Source organism: Saccostrea cucullata, unplaced genomic scaffold, assembly GCF_032062105.1.
Source record: "Saccostrea cucullata isolate Sc308-1 unplaced genomic scaffold, CSIRO_AGI_Scuc_v1 ctg1102, whole genome shotgun sequence".
Lineage (NCBI taxonomy): Eukaryota > Metazoa > Mollusca > Bivalvia > Ostreida > Ostreidae > Saccostrea > Saccostrea cuccullata.
The window spans coordinates 342,501-356,699 of NW_026929005.1; the positions used below are offsets into that span (position 1 = coordinate 342,501).

The following is a 14,199-nucleotide window of genomic DNA, read 5'->3' on the forward strand; positions in this document are numbered from 1 at the left end:
ATTCTCATTTGCATAAAGAATCCCGACTACGCCGATTTCTATTGTTGTGTATTTCAATATACATATACTAAGTTTCAAATATGTCATACTAAAAGTAAAAAATAAACATTTTTTCCTCTTAGATAGGTTCTTGCAACATTTTTACCTTCACTTAACTAAAATTCTTATTTTTTTATACATAATGCATCTTTGCATGAAACACTCAAAATAAAGAGAAGAAGATTATGACGTACATATAGCACTACGTGACGTCATAATAGGCGTGTATTTACATGTTTGTAAGAGACAAAGAAACATTAGAAATGGAAAAAGTGGGGGTGAGTGACAACCAGGCTTTCAATTAACATTTCCTATAGTATAGTATAAGTTATAAGTTGCCCCCCCCCCTGTTGCTACGCCCCTGTATAAATATAGAATATTTTGCAATAGAGTTTTAAAATACGAGTGTTTTTATGCAATACGTCAACAGACAATTGTGAATTTCAAAGAAAAAAATCCGTTATTTTATTCAGAATCGCATCGGCACGGAAATACATGTTTTGTTGTTTCAACCTGTACAATTAATGTAATTAATACATTCTATATAAGAAGTGATTTTCTAAAGTCTACATTATTTTATTGGTTAAAAGAATAAGCATATTTACTGTACAAGTAGATTAATTTATATTTTAACTACACGCGTTCGGTAACTAATACACATGTTTTACGGCAATTAAAATCATGTTATTGAAATATCGATTTAACCATAGGTATGTGCAAAAGAAATTGTATTTTTTATTTATTTATTTATTTATTTATTTATTTATTTATGTATTTATTGTTTATTTATATTTATTTATAAAATAGAATTATAGAATAACAGAATAATTTCAATGCAAGGAAAAGATCGGATCCATTCCGAATAAATCGTTCATGTTGGGTTCACCGTTCATCCACCGTTCACTTTGCGCTCGCGTTCGCGCTCCGTTCGCGTTCTGCGTTCACTCACCGTTCACACATCGTTCACCAAGTTGCCCGCAGCGTTCGCACATCGTTCACTCACCGTTTGCTCTGCGTTCGTTCACCGTTCGTTCAGCGTTCGTTCACTGTTCAGGTGGGAAAGTAGAACGTTTCAGGGACTGTATCCTAGGGGTTTGTTAATTGCTGTGTTTTGTTCATAAAGAAATAATTAGCCAAAAATCTTTCAAAGTGTCACTGACGGAAAAAGTAGGTCGTTGGTCTAATTATATGAAAGTTGGTAACTGCACAACATACTTCAACCATGTACAACACATGGTTTTCATATTTATTCTTATAAGTTGAAATTTTGGTCATCTGAGTAAACGTCATCCTTAAACATGTCTCATATCAATTACTTTTATAGATACCTGTGTGATAGTGGCAGCCATTTTGGCACCAATATCAGTTATTGCTGTCATTATCTTTGTATGTTTCTGCTGTTTCAAGAATCGCGGATTTTCAGGTATGTTCTTATCTTAAGGATATCTGATCCTCAGCCAGGAAGGATAACTACAAACTTTAATATTCAATTTGAAATGCATAAAAATAAAGCTTGAAAATGAATTTTTTCATGCATCAATTTTCATATTATTCATCTTTGGAAGATTCAAGGTTTTTGGAAGTCTTAGAAAAGGTATTATAAAATTTGATATTTGCACCCTATAAAAGGAAAAGAATTCATACAGTTGTAGAGAAAATAAGAAATTTCTTGATTCCAGCATTAATTAGATTCCGAAGCTTTATGGCAGTGCACTTTGGAAAAATTACGCACTTTGAAAAAAAATTTCAAAGTGTGTTAAATTTGGGACCAACTCAACGCAATTTGAATTTTTTTTTTCAAAGTGCGTTAAGAATTAACATCAATATGTTTATCATGGAGACACTTATCGCACTTTGAAAAAAATATGTAAAAACAAAAAACAGTCTGGATTCAGATTTTAGTAATGGAAAGATTATATTTGTAATTTATCTTTCAAAACATTTATGCATCGATTAACTCCTGTTCAGAAGAGGATAAGACGGATAGAAGATCTATCAGTCCAAATAAATGTAAGTACATGCAGTTAAACGTATGAGAGAGAAAGAACTTTCATAGTTTTGAAAAATCAAATTGACCCCTTTTTCTTAAGATAAATTCAATGCTTTAAGTCGTTCACTTTTAGCCCCCCCCCACCCCCCCCCCCCCACCCCTTACATCTACCTATTACATACTAGAATTTTTAAACAGAAACAAAATAATGATGTTAAACAATTATCTCTCTATTTTTCTAAAAAAAACAATTTCCTTTTTAAAACATTTGTCAAAACCTAAGATATTTAAATATTCAATATCTCATGTTCTGAAGTGACTTCATAATAAAAAACTATCCAACCAGGGTCAAATATTTATCAAACCGATTATTTGTGAGAACATTGAACAAGCTTAACATTTTTTCAAAGTGCGTTAATATGGTCGATATTAACGCACTTTGAGTTGTTTTTTTTTCAAAGTGCGTTAGCTTGGTCCCAAATTTAACGCACTTTGAAATTTTTTTTAAAGTGCGTTAAATTTGGGAAACTTTTCAAAGTGCGTTGTAACAAAGCTTTTTAGCATGATATGAAATTAGAAGTGATTTGTGGTGTCTTGTAATGATAGAAAAAGTCTTAAACACTATGTATTTTAGAATACAAGACGGAAACAAGACAAAAAGTACCAAATAAGTATAAAAATCATGACAATTTCTGGATACCTATCATTTTTTAACCTACAATATTTTTGTTGATCAATTTGCAATTAGAAAATACATTGCTGATATTCCAATTCGTTTTTTCTGCAAAAATATTGGAGATTTGACAATTTTCCCTATATTATTTGATTGGCTTAAAATCTTTAACTTTAAGGACAAGGCTAATTTTTGTCTTATTTGGCCCTGTGAAAAATTGAAACTACATATTTTTTAGTTAACAATGCATTGATTTGGTGACTGCGTATCTATGAAATATGACCTAATTTTCCTGCTAGTCAATGCATTATGACCTCACAAAATGCGTCGATTTCCTCATATTCTGAAAAAGTAAAAAAAAAAAAAAGCGGCCAATTTTTGAAATTTTTTTTTTCGATATTTACTATATAGCGCAAGCTCTGATCTAAAATTTGCAACTAGTAAATGATAAAACTTTTTTTTAGGATTAAAAGACGTGTTTTATTTTTTAGATCAAAGAGTGCGCTCATAATATTTTTCTCCACTGAAAGTACTAAATCATACCCTATTACCTAAAATTTCAAGAAAATTGCAATTTCATTGAGCCTGTTCTCAATCAAGTGTAGATCAATGAATTGATATATCTACAGGGCCATTTTATGCATAAAGTGAACCGTCGTCTTTACATAACTTTGTGGATTCATCGATACTTTTATGAGTATTTTTGATTATTTATCTGCTAATTTTATAAAACTGAGGATCAGACTACTTTAATTGTAATTTCTAAAGATATTTCATGTGATTCAAGAGTGAAGATCACTTTTGGTGTTTTATACAGACTTTTTTATTTACCCTTTAATTACAGGTTTTCGTGGTGGTTCTACTCAACGACTTATAGGTAGGCGCACTGAATATGTGAACACTTTACATGATTTCAACTTTCTATGAAATTTATGAAGGTTTTTAAAATATATTTTTCCGTATATCTTTTTATCGTGGATAGCATTTTTACAAAGACCAAGAATTACTTTAAAAATTATGTTTTGTCTCCTCTTTTTTTCCTTTTTAAATTCTATGTCATTAAAAAAATCTAGATTTTCATGAGAAACATATTCTTTAGATAAGTACGCAAAATGAAAATACCTCATAATATTAATATTAATTTTTTTAGAAAACATATTTTCTCCAAAAAGCAATTAATTTCATTTTCTTTTTAATCTGTGCCTAAAATATGCGAAATTGATCTCTGAAGAGACAAGAAATGTATTTAAATGATTTGCATGTCACAAATTGAATAAAGAATGAAAATTCCAATTTAAAAAAAAATAGCATGAAAAGTCAACTTTCAAGAGTTATCTTTCGTAATTACCCAAAACTCCAAATACCAAGTAACGTTTGAACATTACATCTTAGATTCAGAACAAAGCTTTAAATTTCCAGTGTATAAAATTGAATTAATAAAGCAAGTATATGAATCAATACCAGTAAATAATGGAAGTAAATTACTTTTGTTTTATTTCAACAAGTTGTAGATTTAAACTCGTATTTCCTCCATACAAAACATATCATTGACAGATAGAGCTCTCTGCTTCGCTATAAAGTTATCCTACAGTGGATTTCAATCCTAAGACGAAATATACCGTAAATCTGGAAATTTTTACGTCGATTTTATTTTGCAAATTCGGGTCAAAATGCTGTTGATTAATTTTTACGTTTCAAAATTTTGCGAATGACCACTGCTTTGTTTACATTTTCTTATTGGTGATTTATTTTTAAGAAAAATATGTTTGCGAATGTAATTAACTCGCTAATTAATTTGCTAAAAAAAATTATCTTCAGCAAAAATTTCCAGAATTTAAGGTATAATACGGACCATACTTCGCGACTTTAGAGGAACGGCTTTTTCCACTGCACCGCTAGGGCGACCATTATTATCAACAGCGAGCTTGATGAAGTGGCTGATAAATTTTTCAAGTGCTTTTGATGGTGCAACTGTGCTCACCCCAACGGTCACAAGTAGAACATATTATAAAATAAAGCTTTCAATTGGTTTAGGAAGAGTAAAAATTGAAGTAGTCTGCTTTTTCGAACGCAGATTTTCGTTTTCATAAGAACTTTATAAAACATGAAAGGATATATATCGAGAATCAGAAAGGCAAGCCAGTCTAATTCAGAAATATCTCTAGTGTGAAATACAACATATTGATGTAAACATTTTACAAAAAGTGGCATTGGAATATTTAGGGGACATAATAATGATAAATAATAAAAAAATAAATATTGATTGTGCAGGTTTGATTAACCTATCCATTTGTATGGGTTCTGATATTATCGTCGTTCAAAATACGATGGGTACGTGTTTTCCAAAGCAGGGAGGTTTAAAATTCATATTTGTTTGTTTTATATCATACAATTTAATGACTCATAAAAGACGGGGGGGGGGGCTACTTTGACAGTCGCTTGATACTGATCAGCTTCTCATTTTAAGACGTCGAAATTAATTGTATATTTATGATATCAGGTCTGTTAGAGCGGAGGGAGACGTGGGAGACAGTCCAGTCCTCCGCACTTTCTATTGATTTTTGCATAACTAGTATATACTTCAAATTATAATCCGATTAAAATTACAGTTTGTCCTTAATAAACAAACTTTGCAGAGTTTAAGCCTCGTTAAGATGTTTTTTTTCAATTGCCCCAATAGTGATACTGTTATATAAGTCGCATTCTACAGATAATATATATTACATACCTAAACTAGTAATAAGTATCTTATCAATACATACAAAACCTGCCTGTTCAGTAGCATTGTATTTATAACTAATTAAATCATCGTAACTAGTGAGAAATGAGTTAAATTGTTCAATAAAGACAGAAGAGGGCAGGATAAACACTTTGCTTAAAAGCTATTTTACTACACATTGTAATAAGTTACGTCAATCAAGGAGATTTTTCGAGAAATTATTGAATGGAAGCGTTTAAACTATAAACTTGTTGATATCAATATCAATGACCGAATACTTTGGACACAAATTTGGCCTGCAAGAAGGTGCACGGCCATAGGGTTGTTTAAATTAGAAATTTTCTGACATAATTTTCAATTACTTCTTATATATAAGATGACTCGTATGAATACATCAACACAAAATAAGACCAAGAACACGATTCTTGCGAGGAACAATTAATGTAAGGTAATGGAAATTTCAACAGTGATAATTCACGGGCAGGTTTTCCTGTGATTTGAAAGGGTACTTGATCTGTTATTCAGTCTATAGAAGTGGACTTGTCCAATTTATAATAATTACAATCTATTGGTGACAAAAATATAACACCATCCATTTTTATTAGCTCACCTGAGCCGAAGGCTCAAGTGAGCTTTTCTGATCACATTTTGTCCGTCGTCCGTCCGTCCGTCTATCTGTCTGTCCGTCCGTCTGTAAACTTTTCACATTTTTGACTTCTTCTCAAGAACCAATGGGCCAATTTTAACAAAACTTGGTACAAAGCATCATTGGTTAAGGAGAGTTTAAACTGTTAAAATGAAGGGCCAAGTCCCTTTACAAGTGGATATAATCAAGAAAAAACGCAAATAGGGTTGGGTCACTAAAAAATCTTCCTCTCAAGAACCACTGGGTCAGGAAAGCTGAAACTTATGTAGAAACATCATCCTGGGGTAGTGTAAATATCAAATTGTTAAAATCATGAACATCGGGGGTACGGCGGGGCCACAGGAAATAATCCAAATTTTACATAGAAATAAATAGAACAAATCTTTAAAAATCTTCTTCTCAAGAACCGCTGGGCCAGGAATTCTATAACTTATGTGGAGGCATCCTTGTGTAGTGTAGATATTAAATTGTAAAATCATGACCCACGGGGAAAGGGCGGGGCCACAAAAGGGAATCCAAGTTTTACATAGAAATATATAGAACAAATCTTTAAAAATCTTCTTTTCAAGAACCACTGGGCCAGGAAAGCTTAAACTTATGTGGAAGCATTCCGGGGTAGTGTAGATATTAAATTGTTAAAATCATGACCCACGGGGAAGGGCAGGGCCACAATAGGGAATCCAAGTTTTACATAGAAATATATAGAACAAATACTTAAAAATCTCCTTCTCAAGAACCACTGGGCCAGGAAAGCTGAAATTATATGGAAGCATCCTTGGGTAGCGTAGATATTATATTGTTAAAATCATAAAACGGAAGTGGTAGTTGGGGCATGATAGGTATAGCAAGAGGGAGAATCTGATAAGAACTGCATCACCCAAGTTACTTAGGTGAGCGATGTGGCCCAAGGGCCTCTTGCTTCCCTTATTATTACATGTACGTGCCATTTTTAGGTCATCTGAGTAAACTCAGGTAACCTATTGGTATCCGTTTTTGTCCGTCGTCGTGCGTCGTTCGTCGCGCGTCGTGTGTTAACATTTGAACATTTTAGCTTCTTCGCTGCAAACACTCAAATATTCTCACCAAATTTGGCATAAAGCATCTTTCATGAAGGGAAACAAACATTGTGAATTTCATGGTCCCTGCCCCACTGGGGCCTGAGGGGTGGGGCCAAAACGACTAAAATTAGTGCAATCTTCAATAGTCTATATATTTAGCAGATAAAATACCTATATAGCTATGATGAGCAAGGGTCATTCTTCCTGAATTGTGAATTTTAAGGCCAATGGATCAGGGATACCATTGAGTATGGGGGGGGAGGCTCTGCTTATAGACTGAAAATGCATTAATTGATTGAAATCTTCTCCTTTGTATTAATCAAACATTTTTGATAAACAAGGATGCCTTTTCCAAAATTGTGAAATGTGTGGACCAAGAGTCAGGGGTTCATGTGTGGTAGTTGCACTACTGAATTTTGCTGAATATTAGTGATTAGTCGAAATGCATTTTTTCCCTAGTCTTAGTAACCAAACTAAATATGCTAAGTTTATAGTTTATGATTAGCAATGGTGCCTCTTTCAAAATTGTGAATGCTATGATGTCTAGTTTAAACCATGAACCAAATTCAATCGTTGAAAAGTTGTTGCATGGTGCTCAGATGACCTATAAGGCCCATGGGCCTCTTGTTAATTGCGTGATTTGGAAATATTCTTTTTCTACTGTTTTTCTCAGAATTTAAATCGGGATAGGAATCCCACCGATTCAGATTCATTTTCAGATTCAGATTCGTTTTATATTCAGGAACATCACTACAAGGACTTTTTATTTGTTATATGGTGTATACGAACATGGGTTTTATTTTCTCTTGTCAAAGAACAAGGCATGGTTTCCATACAAATCTTGCCCTGTGATTTTCTAAAAAATGAAACTGGTGTAAAAGATGAAAACTTCTGAATCATTGGAATTCCATGCAGAAAAATGTTGCATTTTTAGGCTTTTTGTTTTAAAAATTGAAAAATGCATCACATTTATGACCTCTTATGTGCAGAATGGTAATTGGTCGTACCATTTTCTTTCTTGATTTATTATAGTCATTTAATTAACTGATAATTAAGCCAGTTTCAAACCTTTTTGATGACATTACCTTTCTAGGGCACACTAAAGCTAAAACCATACCTTCTTCTTTACTACTCTTAACACGTCGAACAGATGGCACAGTGAATAAGATTTTCCGATTGACAGTTTATTGATTGACTGATTGTTTTATTGTTTAATATCTCTGTAGCTCTCGAGAATTTTTCACTCATCAGGAGATGCAACTTCATGTAAATGCTCGTGGGGAGCTGCACAGAAGTATATATGATAAGTGCCAATTTTGGCCCTCAAAAAATCAACATTTTACATGTAGAATGACATTCAGATACATGTATGTTCAATTGATATTTATTTTGAAGAAGAGATTAGATAGATACATCGATAGATACAAATTAGTAAAAATACAAAGCTTGTTCTAGGCCGTGCTCTATATTACATGAAGAAAAACTGCATGAAAATAAGCATATTTTATACAAATATGCTTAAATGGCGGGAAAACGTTATTTTTATGATGTCATATTTCTAAAATAACGGCATTTTGATCAAAATGAAAATGACCTTTAAATGTCGCATATATATATAGGTCTACAAATGAAAGCTACATATAAAATAAAATTAAGATATTCGTTTTAAGGGGCCAATGGAGACACAATATATCGCTCTTTGTTCTATTCTCGTCACTGAGGGTCATAAAGCAGGGAGGGATCTTCTTCGTGTCAACAACTACTGCGACACGAGACATTTTACGAAGGAGCGTAATCTATGTCCCAAAGTGGGATCGAACCTGTGACCTAAGGATAAACTCCTTACTTTGCGACTCTAGAGAAGACGCTCGCACCGGCGACACAGATCATTAGCGAGTTTGTTCGAATTTTATTTCATTATTTCATATGGATTTTAGTTCCCTCTTCTAAATCGTTCTGCATCTCGGACTTCCGTATTTTCTGTTGGTTAAAATTCCTCCTGTTTAGTGAAACGGACATTGTCTGTAAGTTTTGTTTAAGATTAGGTGCTTGTTCTCATTCGTCATTTGGTTGCACTATTTTTTTTCATATTTTAAAATTGTTTCAAAATTTGATAAAATCATTTTGCGTTCAACGAATTTCTGTTTCGTATAATAAAATACCAACATTAAAGAGATTGAACACTAATATTTCCTTAATCAGGTTACCAGTCAACATCTGTTACAGGGTCATTTGACTGCATTGAAACATCGCCTGTATGTCGACAATATTTTAGCTCGTTCAAGGATTCATTCCTGAAAGACCTGGATCTTTCTTGGCACAACAAAGATCAAAATTTTGAAACTAGATGTCCTTTACTAATTACAAGCTTTACAATGTCAAGAGTATCCGACGACGTCCAAGCAACCCTAAAAGATCTTGAAATTTCAGGTAAGGAACAGATAGATATTGGCAAAGATAGATATATATTGTAAAAGTAGGTAATCTTGCATAATTATTTTTCTCTGAAATAAATTTTTATTCTATTTAGATTCTCAAATATTTTGGTAAAATAAATGTTTGTTTTTGTCAGGAAACTCTGTGATGTTAGTGGTAATGCAAAGTTGTCCAGAAAAAAGCAAACCAACAAGAATTGCATCTTTGGAAAACATTAACGATCACAGAATAACTGCAGTAGTAAATGTCTTAATTTGGAACAATGTGGCATATCCATGTGAGATTAACAAGGAAGCCGCAAAGGAGATTAAGAAGTTTCTCATCAGAAAACCAAATCAATTGCCCTAGACTATCTAAAACCATTCTCATTATATCCTTTACAGACACTTATACTTTATTTTTAAAAACTATTTGAACTGTTCAATTTCATTTATTCAAAACTGCTTATGAACTGTAAAAAAATATATATACTTCTACTTTCGAAAATATTTATATATAGAGAAACATTTTTTTTTTTTGCAATGCAAGTGTATATATATCAGATAAAAGTATATTAAGTCAATAAAGACTTCTTTTGAAATTCAAAACTTAACAGATTTTTTAAAAAGATGAATATACATTTATATATACAATATATCAAATATAGATAAATAGCTACATATACATTTTATATATCGTTTTAATCAGCATATATTTAAAATTCAGAATTTTTCCATTGGAAATGACAATTGTTATAATCGTGGATTTCCGATAAATACGAGTCATTATACATGTACGTGTATTATTTTTTAAGCATGGCAATGTGCTTTAAATTGAAATAATTCTTTAAAAAATGTTTTCAAGACTGTCTTTCATCTTTACATTATAATTTTATTTATACCCTCTAATTATTCTTAATTAATATTGTTTAGACCTGTGTGAAAACATAAAAGTTTCAAATTTTTTTTATTTAGGAATCAATGTCTGGCAAATGAAAATTAAACTGCCCATTTAGATGTGTGACATATATCTGCATTAGAATTGGAAATACAATTGTTATAGGTTATACTACATGTACGTGTGTTTCTTTAAAGTAAAAAACAGTTTAGTGAAAACTTATCTTTTAAAATACTGGCAAATGAAAATTAAACTGATCTGCATTAGAATTGTACAAAGTAGGTTATACTACATGTACGTGTGTTTCAAAGTACAGTTTAGAAAATACGTAACTGAGGACTCAGAAGGTATCCTATTCAATTCTTAACATGTTTGCAGTGGAAAGTAGCCACAAAAATGCATTTGGACTTTAATAATACCCTTGTGGATTAGACTCTGCCATTCAGCGAACAGAAATACTGATTGGGAAATATAATGAATGGCAGATCCATGCTTAAAAACTTTCAAGGCCTTTAGTGACCATTTACGTGGCGTTTTAACATTATTACGGAATAATTTTATGCTCGTTTCAAGAAAAACGTTGGAATTTAAAAACGGTGCATATTTAAACAATTTGTAAAGTTGTAATTGTTACAAATAAATGTATCATGTTTAAAGCATAGCCATATTATTTTCATATAAAAAATACTTTGAAAAGGTCATTCTTATAAAATTTCAAAAAAGTTTATATAATTTTCGGGAAATTGTATTTTACAAATAATGAAAACTATCTTATTACTTCATCAATGGACGTTAAGTTGTGTTATTTCCGTTTAAACGGAAATAGTCGAATATGACAAGTTTTGAAGGTACAAGTATCGTTAGCCATTTAGAGTTATTCTCTTAGGCTGGTCTCATTATTCGTTTTTTGTGCTTTAAACGTGGATTACAAGGGAAAAAACGCTGCTCGTAATTATACAATGTCATCAAATTACCAAAAACCAAAAATGGTCCGCGCGGTTACTTTATTTTTAATTCCCTGACCATACTGAGAGTTTATGGATTGCCCTGTTCATACGGATAGTTTTATTCGAATTTAATGTAAGTTACTGCAAATTATCTTTGTTTGGCGTTCATACGCAGAAATTAATTAGTTAGAATTAGTTTAATTTGAATTAATTTACTGCGCATTAAATTATTTTGCATAAACTTAATGTGAACGCTAAGCGAAGCTGATTCGAAGTATTTTGATGCATTTGTTAGGCCAGAATTAAGTCACAGGCTATATGTGGTAAGATATGAGGAGCCGTTTTAATATTTTCAAAGTATTTTCTGATATCAAAAAGAAATTATTGATATCAAAATTTGAATTCTTGATATCAAAATTTTTTTGTTTTATTTAAAAAAAAAATCTTGATATAAAAAAATTGATATTTTGATACTAGAAACTCTTTTTTTGTTTTTTTTCTGATACCAATAATTCGAATTAATGATATCAAAAATCGCATTTTTTGATATTAGAAATTCCCTTTTTTTGATATCATAAAATTATTTTTAAATATTATAAAATGATATATATATTCTTATATCACAAAATCGATTTTTTGATATCAAAAAATAAGAACCAAATAAAATTAGGATCGACTTAATGAATGCTACTCGTGATGAACATTCAGCTTCTCCCCACACAAATATTTTTCGAACTGTTAAATTCTAATAAGTTAAAGACATGCCTAAATGTCAGGATGCCGTTGTTTTTTGTTTGTTTGTTTGGGATTTTTTTCACTTTTCACCATATTTTTAATCACTTCACTAACTTTTTGGATAACTACTAGACAGGCTCCACCTTGAAGATTGAACTTCTGCGACCACACAACGAGTACTTGCTGGTCAGCTATACATGTGATGTAACATCACTTTACGCAAATTAATTGGGGAAGCTGATGGCTGTTGTTGATAGGGGTACCACAGAAATTTTCAGTCTAAGTCCGACCTTCAGCTCATCTATATCATTTACTCCGATTTTTCCAAAATTATAAAGTACAATTGCAATATATTTGAATTCCATGCAAATAAATATGACCAAAAAATAATATCAAGAACACTTATTAAATTCTTAAAATCTGAAATCAAACAAACTTTGGTAGAAAGTAAATCTGGCACTGTTCGAGATTTTCTACAGTTTAAGGGGGTATTCATTATTGGTGTGAAGATTCGCCGCCAGTTAATTTTATTTTCTGATATCTAAAAAGATATTTTGTGATATCAAGAAATCAATTTGATATCAGAAAATCAATTTTGTGATATCAAATATCAGAAATTCGAATTTTCGAAATATCAAAAGATTTTCTGATACATGTATCTAAAAATATATTTTTTAATATAAGAAGATCGAATTTCTGATACCACAAAATGGTTTTTTGATGTCAGAAGAATACATCAAAAATATCAAAACGGTGTCCTATAGTTGGATATTGGCATCAGTGTTGTTTTTTTTTTTGGTTCAAAAATCAAGGAAAAGTATGTTAATCACTAAATGTATACCAGGTCTTTAGCAACTATGAATTGACTTCGGGCTTTATGGAATTTAATCTCGTGACCAACCGGTATTTATATCCCGATAAATGTTTAAAAATGATACCTTATTTCTTAACTATTTCAAACTGGTGGATAGCTGTATACTACCTGAACATTTACTATTAGATGTACTTTTGTCGTTTGTTTAATCCCACGCAACAATATATATAAAACGATTCATCGATCGCAATGCAGTTGTCAATGTGACGTCATCTCGAAATAAAATCAAGTCACATTCTTTACATTAAAAAAATATCTTTTGTTCTAAAAATAGAATATTTGCAGATATATAAAAGGCCGTTAACTTGGATGCAATGTCTTTCTTATGTGTATACTGTCAGTATATTCTCCAGACAAGTGATACTGTCGTGTGTTTGTAAGCAGATTTATTGAAAAAGTCATAGAATAAATCGATTCTATACAAACAATGTAACTTTATATCATCAGAATGAAAAAAAGATGGAAATATAAATAATACCCTTTTTTAAAAATAATTGACTATTTTACCCATTTAGGGCACGCATATGCATATATATCCATGAAGTTTATTTTCATATTAGCATAATCTAGGATAAGGCAAAAAAAATAATAGTCTTGTTTCCTGTTACGAGCCTGAAAAACATAGGGTAGGTAGGTAAGGTAATTATTTTCTTTTTTTCTGACAGTGTTTCTTTTGGTATGTTATAATACAAGATCAAAATAAACATGCCATAGGTCTATATATTGCCATTTAAAATTATATTTCATGTCTTTTGATGCACAACTCAAGTGGAAAATGAAAGTCCTTATTTAAAATATAGAATTTTTTAAATATCACTTGAATATACATATTTTTTTTCAGTTTGGGAACATGAAATTCTAAAAATTCCTGATCCCCCCCCCCCCCCCAAAAAAAAAAATAGGGTCGGGTGCGAAAATAGGGTAGGTCGGGCAGCAGGAAATAAGACTATTTTTATTTTTGGCCGAATACATTATACATGTACATATACCTACTTATGTTATCTCAATTTCATCCTGTTATATTGAGAATCAAGAAAATTATAGGAATATAAAATTTAAGCCAATCAGATTACAGTTCATGTGCATGCGTGTGTTTTAATAAAAAAATTCTTAAACATTTATGCAGTAGAACCTCTTGGTGTATGACTATGATTAAAATTTCAAAGTATTTTGTCCACAAACAAGAAGGATATTGAGACTTTTGGT

General features: G+C 31.3%; 1 protein-coding gene across 3 annotated transcripts in view; it reads left to right on the forward strand.

Moving 5' to 3' along the window:
• LOC134279556 (uncharacterized) overlaps positions 1-10,114 on the forward strand; it is a 77,291-nt gene extending 67,177 nt beyond the window's left edge. Inside the window, exons 3-6 of one of the 3 annotated variants that reach the window (XM_062761961.1) lie at positions 1,364-1,462; positions 3,547-3,579; positions 9,352-9,555; positions 9,698-10,114. In XM_062761961.1, coding sequence (XP_062617945.1) covers positions 1,364-1,462; positions 3,547-3,579; positions 9,352-9,555; positions 9,698-9,909 — 548 coding nt within the window. In that variant the 3' untranslated portion in view covers positions 9,910-10,114. Of the gene's footprint in view, positions 1-1,363; positions 1,463-3,546; positions 3,580-9,327; positions 9,556-9,697 lie in introns of all 3 variants that reach the window. The other 2 variants (XM_062761960.1, XM_062761962.1) reach the window with 2 other exon arrangements.
• The last annotated feature ends 4,085 nt before the right edge of the window (positions 10,115-14,199 follow it).